The 9,521-nt window shown below is 26.8% G+C and overlaps 1 protein-coding gene across 1 annotated transcript; it reads left to right on the plus strand.

The window, feature by feature from the left end:
- The first annotated feature begins 551 nt into the window (after positions 1-551).
- Positions 552-9,018, plus strand: LOC101217521 (WAT1-related protein At4g08290). Its single transcript, XM_004145317.3, has 8 exons — positions 552-658; positions 734-996; positions 1,093-1,155; positions 1,305-1,421; positions 1,514-1,754; positions 3,704-3,862; positions 5,381-5,532; positions 8,724-9,018. Exons 2-8 carry the CDS (start codon positions 746-748, stop codon positions 8,899-8,901), a joined length of 1,161 nt encoding a protein of 386 aa, XP_004145365.2. The 5' UTR covers positions 552-658; positions 734-745; the 3' UTR covers positions 8,902-9,018.
- Positions 9,019-9,521: the final 503 nt, after the last annotated feature.

Raw genomic sequence — 9,521 nt, forward strand, 5'->3', positions numbered from 1 at the left:
AGAGAAGAAGATTGTCCTCTTTCTCAAACAATAAATAACAACTTGAATAATATTTCTAATAAATTTGTTTTTCTTACTTTCTTCTTTATATATACATATAATATTTCTAATAAATTTGTTTACCCTTTTAACTTTAATTTTATTTATTTATTTATGGATCAGTTATGTATGCTTGGTTAATTTTCACTAGACTAAAAATTTATTAAATATAAATTGTAAATAAAATTATAAAAATTTGTTCTTTTACTGTGTGTGTTTGTGGTGAAGCTAGAGACTTACAAGATAATATTAGAATAACTTTCATTTCAGTTGCTGCCTAATTTCCTCGCTTTAATCTTCATCTTCAAAACATTTTTATAAAAAATACAATGCATGTGTGCATAATTTATACTCTTTGAAAATGTCTTTTTCAGTCAGCATCATATGTTGTATATATACTCTCTTTTTAAGTTGTACTACGCATAAAAGTGTGATTATCCATTCTAGAACAACTATTTATGTGCTCTACTTCATATATTCTTACGCTATAGTATATTTATATAATTATATATTTAGTATGCAACCATTTATATTCTTTAAAATACCATGTTATCGAGTACTTCACCTTAAAAATAAACCAAAAACGAGATGGTTGGATAATTGTATTTAGTGCCTCTAGGTAGGTCTCATTTTCTTTTCCATTAATTATTTCTTTTATTGAAGAGCAACTCCCCACAATTTTCTCTTTATAAAGGTTGCCACATCAATGATGTTTCTCATGGTGCTCTCCCTTTTATTATCACTTCTCAACAAGTTGAAGAAGATGATGAGTGAGAATTCTATTGTGAGTAAGTTGAAGCCTTATATTCTAGTGGTGAGCCTACAATTTGGAATTGCAGGCATATATGTAATATGCATGGCCACTCTCACTAAAGGCATGAGTCGTTATGTTTTGATCGTGTATCGAAACACTGTTGCCACTCTCTTTCTTGCTCCATTTGCGCTAATCTTCGAAAGGTTTAATCCTAAACTTATACTACTCTATTTCTTGAAAGTTGAATATTTTTACCTTAATTTATTAAAATTTGAACAAAATTATTAATTTCCTCGCAGGAAAACGAGACCAAAGATGACACTCCCTGTCGCTTTACAAATCATGGTCTTAGGTTTTCTAGAGTAAGAATAACAAGTTATTTATATCAAGAACATAAAAATGAAATCCAAATAGAAAACTTGAAAAATTAAATTTACATGATATATACAATCATCTTTTAACGAATTATACTAATATATATTTCGCATGTTGGATTTCATGAATCATTCAGACCCGTAGTTGATCAGGGGTTTGGTTATTTAGGGATGACATACACGTCAGCATCATTCACATCGGCCATCATGAACGCTGTGCCCTCTGTTACCTTTATCATTGCGGTCCTTTTTCGGTAATTATTCAATTATCTCTTTGGTTAGAAAGAGTATATTTATACCATATATTGGGTATTTAAGTTGTATTTTCTTTTTTTAATTGGCTCAGAGTGGAACGTTTAAATGTAAAACAAGTACGAGGGGTAGCCAAGGTAATTGGGACCTTGGTGACCTTCGCCGGAGCTTTGGTTATGACACTTTACAAAGGCCCAATTCTCGATTTCTTTTGGACTCAAAAAACCAACCACCACGTTAACATAGGCGCCGCCGCCACCAATCAGCATTGGGTGGCAGGAACGTTGTTCATCCTTCTGGGCTGCGTGGCTTGGTCTTGTTTCTACATATTACAGGTACGCTATTATCACCTTACGAAACCCTTCTCAACTATTATGATATTGATAATACTATTTTGTATTTGTTGATTTTTGCTTTTTTTTTGGATGAAAATTGGATTTTACCATTTTTGAGAATTTTATTATCATTATTTATTTATTTATTTATTATTATTATTATTATTTTATAAGTTTGTTAATTTCAAAATCTTTTTTCTTTTTATTCGTATCACCTTCTTTTCTTTAACTTTATATTTTTAAAATGTTGAAAAGTGAAGAAGGGAAAAGTTGTGCACGATCATAAAGTGAGGTTTGATTTTTAAATCCAACAACTTTATTTTTAAGCTAAATACACGACTTTTCTACAATTTGTTATCACCAAATGCTACACTCATATAACAACAATTACATTCAAAATAATTAAGTATATATCAATATTTTAAAAATATTATAAATATAGTAAAATTTGTCAAATTATACGAGTAATCAAATTCTATCAATAATAAAAATCTATTACTGATAGACTAAATTGTAAAATCTGTCAAATTTTATCGATGAAAGAATTCTATCACTGATAGATCATGTTGCAAATTATTGATCTATTACTGATAAATTATAAGAGTATATTATTGATACAAGTCTATTATAAATAGATTTTGCTATATTTACATTTTTTTTTAAATGTTGCTATATACTTAATTGTTATTTTAAAATTACCATTAATTATAATTAAGAAACTTTCTTTTCCAAATTAAAAATTGTCATTTAGATTTTCCTATATTTTAGTATAAAGTTTGTAAGTGATATTTTGAGCACATGGGTACTTTTCTTTTTAAAGGTTGAATAAAATTGATATTACATAACTATTTGGGGTAGGAAAAAAATATAGGGTAGGATTAGTAAAATACTACCTTAAATTTCTAGTAAAGGTAAGATATTTGATAGGAAATTTAGTCTTTATTTTCATTTATTTTGAAGAGAGATCTTTAATAAAAGCAAATTACACCAAAACTAAATGCACTCAAATTCGGTTAAAACAGAGATAATTATAAAAGCTCATGTTTATCCATTGAGGTAGTAGAGTGTTGATGGTGTGTTTGAATTACATATTTAAGTATTTAATTTAAAAAAATAAGTTATTTTTGAAGAAAAAATAAAGGGTTAGAAAGTCATTCAAAATAGTTTTTAAAATGTATTTTAAACAATTTTTATAAAGATGAATTTATTGTAAAACATTTTTTCTTTGGTTAATCCAAACCTACCTTAAACGTTTTCATTAAAATCTCTAGAAAAATTAACCCAATTTATAAAAAATTGTACCATTTACAAAACTTCAACGGTAAAAAAAGATTAAATAGGTGCAAACAAAGTTGCATGTGAAAAACCATCCATTTGAGATATAAAGATAAAACAATAAAAACTAGAAAACACAGGTGAAAATTTTCGAACTTTAAGAAAAGCTGCAAACAATAAAGAAATTTATTATGTGAATAATTGTTATAATCACCGAAAGTAATTTTCTCTCTTTCCATCCAAATTACAAAAATATTTTCAAAGATTTTGACAATTCTCACACCTTTTTTCCACTCTCCAACTAAAGAATACAACACGAACTTAATTAGGATTAACATACTAAAACTTAAGGTGTCTTTAGCTAAAACAATTGAAACAAAAAACATAGGCTTCTTGGTTATAACTTTCATAAACCCTTGCAATCTAGAACAAACCCATGATTTAATATTCTCCAAAAAAAAGAAAAATCAACAAATGGTAGATTGTGTATGGAAGAGATAGAGCTATAAGGAATGACTTACGAGAAAATTTAGTTATTGAAGGGTAGATTATGAATAATATCAAATTTAAGATGAGAAAATGAAAATTTTGCTATATTTGCAAAATTCAGTAATGTGCTATAATTACTATATCATATTCTCAACATGTTATCCTATGCAATTTTGTTTTTTTAGTCTATAACAGTAAAGAGATACCCGGCGGAGTTGTCTCTCTCAGCACTGATATGCTTGGCTGGTGCACTTCAGAGCACAGTGATAGCAGTAGCTATTGAGCATCATGCTAGTGCATGGGCTGTAGGCTGGGATTCCAGGCTTCTGGCTCCTCTCTATACGGTATTTCTTTTTTCTTTTTCTTCATTACCTTTATTTTATAATTATTTCTAATCTAATCTCACACTTTTCATTCCATTATAAAAAAATAATGATAGATGTGTATGTGTAAGGCTTATTAAAATTTGGTTACATTTTTTGTAAATATTCTCAACAACTTTGTTATTTAAAACAAATTCTTATACATTAATCAATTTTTTTTAAAAAAAAAATCTCACAGTGTAATGTTTGGATGGGTGTGCATAAAAATAGATAAAACTCACTAACTACTTAAATTTAAAATTTTGATTTTACTTTAACTAACTTCTGTTAAATGTATTTGATACAATAATTCTAATTATAAACCATCAAATTAGAGGTAGTGTTCATACAATTTTAAATTTGGTACAAACTAGAGAAATTGTTTAAATAGCAAAATTTTTAATTTAAATATATGTCACTTTATGGATGACACTATAAAATATACATAAAAGGTAAAGCCTTCCTATAAAATTGAAAACAATAATGTTATAGATTATATATTATTATTCTATTTATGAAACATAATTTAGTTGACATGTTTCTATATCATTATTATTTTGATATATTGTATAATTTATCGTCAACTGCATAACACATATTCTAATTTTTTTTTAAATGAATGGAGTCTATTAACATAAAATACTATACTTTTAAAAGTATTCTTTTATATATCTAATTCAGTATTTAAAAAATTAAAATGCAGAATCAAATACACAGGGAAAGATAAAAACGTAGGATTTGAAAATTTGTAATATTTATATCAAACAACCCAAAAAGAAAATTTAGATTAGTAACCAAAAACATATATTTGTTAAACTTTGTAAATCTAAAAATATTACACATCATCTGGATTCACAACCCAAACTAGCCATAAATTTTCAACTTGGCCCTTAAATTTTAAACAATATAAGCTCTAAAATTTAAAAACCATATTTTTATTAGACAATTTTATTTAACTTTTTAAATGTTTTATAAGTATTAGAAAATGTTTAGTTATAAACATGTACTTGAGAAGTTAATCTAAATAGTTCCTAGGTTGGTCGAGCTTCAATTTGATAAATTTTAAAATTCATGAACAATTTACGTAAAATGCAAGGAAGGATTTGAATTCTCCCACTTCTTTTTTGTATTTCCAACAAAGTCAATGTCTTGCTATAAATAAAATTGAAATTTTGAGGGTCTCTGGGACCATTATTTAACAACTTTTTATTTTGTTTATGGTATTGTAAAATTAATCCTATTTCTGAATTTCTTTCTTATGTCATAAATGTTTCAAGTAAAATCAATTAAAAAGAAAAATAGTTTTTTAACAACTTTCTTTTCTTCTCGAGCGAAAACTCAAATTAATCTTTCAGAATGGTGATTAAAAACTTAATTAATTTCAAAAAGAGAAACAATAACCAAATTAAAAACCAAACCTTACGTAGAGATTGTCCCTTCTTTCCTTAGTGGTGAATGGGTTTGGTATTAATAAGTGGTTTTGAAAATTTATTTGTACAGGGAATAGTTGGGTCAGGAATTGCATATTACTTTCAAGCTCTTGTTATGAAGACCAGAGGTCCTGTCTTTGTGACGGCTTTCAACCCTTTATGTATGATCGTTGTCACCATTATCTCTTCCATTGTTCTTGCCGAGAAGATTCACCTTGGAAGGTACTTTTAATTATCTACGTCATATCTGTCATAAATAATGATTTACATTTTTTTGTTGTAGCTATAAGTCTCCCACCGTAAATAAATGAAAACAACAATTAAACCTTCACTAGATTAAACAGTACAAAATAAAAACTCGTTAATTCGACACTTCACATCTCTTTCTTTGGTTGTGTTGGTAGTTTTTGACGTTAGTACGACATTGCCAAGATAAACAACCACAGGAACATGACCAGTTTTATACATGAAAATTAGTGGCTACCAACAATTTTTTTTTCTTTCGAAAAGAAATGATTTTGCTCCATACATAAATAAGTAGTCAATAACGTGAAGGGAAGGGGAAGGGAAGGGGAAGGGGAAGGGGAAGGGGGAGGGAAGGAGAAAATGAGAGGATAGTCCCTCGGGCATTTGGGAAAAAGGTTGATTTACACGATGTTAGTGTTATGATAATCCTAATGTTATAAGTGCTAGTGTTATGATAGTTTGCATTTAGGCCAAAATAATTATGATAGGTAGTGTTATGATAATATGCGTTTGAGGAAAAAATTATGATAGTAGTATTATGATTTTTTTTTTCTAAAATATATAATGTAGATCTAATATATAAATTTCATAAATTTATAATCTTTCTCGTGGTATTTGTTCAATAAATTTAGTATCTATCGTGATGTTTCGTGACTTTTTTTCATGCATATATACTACACATCGAACTCAAGAAGTTTCCTAAATTTAACATTCATATCAATAATTTAAGTTGCAATCATGTACTTGCACTCATCTGTTTTTTCATGCATATATTTGTCAATAGATGCAATATTTTTTTAAAATCATTTTCCTTAATTTTCTTAATTACATTCATTCCATAAATTTGTTATTAAATCGTTACTTTTCTAAGCATATTTTTAGAATGAATTAAAAAAGTATCTAGGTCTAATTGCTTTTGTTCTAAACATGGTTGTTTTTAATTTTTTCACATATCAGCACAAGAACAAGTACAAAAGTATACATTACATTTAAACATTTTTTCTTTTTACCGCATACTACTATCTGTAAGTATTTTTTAATCTTTAAAAAAGTTTAATGAGTATTAATGTAACTTAAAAAGGTTAGTAAGTACTAAATTTATAAAAAATAATAAAATTCAAGATAAGTTTTATGATTTAGTTAGAAAACGAGACCTTTATTAGCTAAAACATATTAAAAATATGTTGTTAAGATTGATAGGAACTCAAAAATTGATAAGTTGATTTTAAGTTTAAACTCATTTGAAAAGTTTAATTAAAAAAAAAAGACTACTTAATTAAACATCATTCAATATCAAAATTTCCTAAACAATTTCTTTCATATTCTACAATTGTTAAATTTAAACTAAAAGAATAATATATTAAAATAGTTTGTAATTTTAATTTATTGTTTTTTGTAAAAAAAAAAAACACTTGATATAGATTAATTTAAGGAGACATTTTAAAAATAGCAAAATAAATTAAAATATTTACAAGTTATAGTAAAATTTTAGATTCTATCAATAATAATCATTGATAGACTAATATCACTGTCACCCAGTGAGAAATTTTAAAAATTTTGTTATATGTTGAAAATATTTCGTAAAATTTAATATATTTAAAAATTTCTCTTAATTTAATTATTAAAAAAATTGAAGAATTATAAGCTTTATCAATTTTTTTTATTTTTATGGGAAGGAGTTTGGGGGATTATATGGAAAGGAATTTGTATGGTAAATCGAATCTTGTGGGAGATTATGGATAAATGGTATGTTATGAAACCTAAACCCAAATAAAAAGTGAGTTGTCGTAACCCACTCCAATCCTCTTGATATTCACCCCAAATAGCTCCTTAGAATTAAGCCAACTGCATAGTGAGTGCAGAGTGCGTTCCATCCCTCGCGTACGTTGAGAAACAGCAAACACTTGGGGGTTGGGAAGCGTGATCGATTTGTGAAGATCAAGAATATAATAAAAGATAACAATATTTTTATTTATATAAATAATCTTTAAACAAAAAAATATTTTTTTTCTTGGCCTAACTAGACCTTTTCTTTTTCCTTTTAACAATTTTGATCTACAATTTAAATTTGAAAGAGGAAATTCATAGACTAAATATTATTGAAGTTAGATCACTTTGTTAAAATCACATCCACATCAAACATTACTATTCATCTCTTAATAAAGTTCACTATTATATAAGAATTATTTTCAAATAAATAAAATTTTTATAAATATAAAAAAATATCATTGATATCTTTCCTGATAGACACTAATAGAATATGATCATGTATCTTTAAAAGATGTTTATTTGTATCTATCATTATTTATCATGATAGACAATAAAATTTTGTCATATTTATAAATATTTTTAGCAATTTTGTCATTTTAAACAATTTATCTTTATATTACGGGGAGTTTGCAAAAATAGAAACAAAATTTATGATGATATGACACATCTAACTACATTTTCTAAATTGCAAAAAGTAGAAAATTTAAAACAGAAAACCCTTTGATAGTCCTCTGATACCTCTTAGATAGTCATTGTCATATTTGTCATATTCGTAATATGCACAGAAAAATGTGTTATGACTTGTTTTTTTCTAAATTTTATTGTTATGTGATGCAATTTTTCTTATATTATTATATTTTAATGAATAGGTTGAATTACAAATTTTAGTCGTTTGTTTTCTTTTTTCAACTTTGTGTCTAATTAGTCTCTAAAATTTTAAAGGTGTTTTGATTATAGGTCGAACAAGTTTTTTGGTTTTCAATTTAATTAGTCCCATGCAAACTCGGTATTTTAGAATTGAAAGTTTAATTAGAATTTGAATTAGATATAAAATTCAATTTGTAATAATTTAATTATAATTATTAAAAGTTGACTCTATTGATTAAAAAGAAAAAAGAAAGAAAATAAAAGATAAAAAAGAACACATTAATTGAACACGACTAAAAGTTTTGTAAACCAAATGTGTAGACTTACAAATGGTTGGGACTGAACTTAGAATTAAGTTTGCGATTTGCGAAGCATATGTTTGTGTAATTAATGTTTAAAGTTGATACTAGTTTAAAGAAGAAAGTTATATATATAAATATATATGAAGTTATTCAATTTCTGATAAGTTTGTGAGTTAGTATTTTGTAAAAGTCTAATAGATTAGTTGTAACTTCTTGTGCAAACACCAGCGTTATTGGAGGCCTCATCATCGCAATTGGGCTTTATGCAGTCGTTTGGGGAAAAAGTAAGGATTATTCCACCGCCGACCACCTCCAAAAGCCTAACGGCACCGCCGTACCTGAGCTTCCAATTGTTGCCTCTCAACTCCCCGCCGAACAAGAAGCTCATCTTCAACCTTCAAAATGAATTTAATATACAAAATGCTGCCCACAAAATCCACTCACTTGTAGACCTCTTTGCCTTATATTTACATATGTCAAAATAAATGATACCATTAATAAAATATGTCAACCATTAATAAAATCTTTAGCTATGTCTAAAGTAAATAACGGACAGAATAACTAAAGAAACACAAACAATAAATATAACACAAAAATCTTTGTTAACCTAGTTCGATAAATACCACCTATATCTTGAAAGTTTTTTAGCTCAGATAAGAAATATTATTGAGATTCAAAAAGTGAGCAACTTATCACTAAAACAACTCTTTTAAGTTATAACAAAAACATAAATAAAGACAGACTCATGAATATGTGCGTAAATCTTATTGAAATAAACTTAGGCTCCCCTAAATTTATTGACCGCAGTCCAACTATTTCAGTCTTCTTTCATGTTTTTTTATCAATTGATACATAGTTAGATCACCTATCATTTTTCAATAATTTGTCATATCACAGAAGGTAACAAAAGTACCTTCGAAAAGCTTCTTCAACAAAATAATACTTTCTGAATTGAAAGTCCAATAACGTGCATGCATAATCAGGTGAGTAACTTCAGTATTTAAAGACTAATAAAATGTTCTTGAT

The sequence above is a fragment of the Cucumis sativus genome, chromosome 2 (assembly GCF_000004075.3).
Source record: "Cucumis sativus cultivar 9930 chromosome 2, Cucumber_9930_V3, whole genome shotgun sequence".
Lineage (NCBI taxonomy): Eukaryota > Viridiplantae > Streptophyta > Magnoliopsida > Cucurbitales > Cucurbitaceae > Cucumis > Cucumis sativus.

Coding starts and splice junctions, on each gene's coding strand:
- LOC101217521 (XM_004145317.3), top strand. CDS start 746: ATGATGTTTCTCATGGTGCTCTCCCTTTTATTATCACTTCTCAACAAG. Junction 997..1,092: donor TTTGCGCTAATCTTCGAAAG/GTTTAATCCTAA, acceptor ATTTCCTCGCAG/GAAAACGAGACCAAAGATGA. Junction 3,863..5,380: donor TTCTGGCTCCTCTCTATACG/GTATTTCTTTTT, acceptor TTATTTGTACAG/GGAATAGTTGGGTCAGGAAT.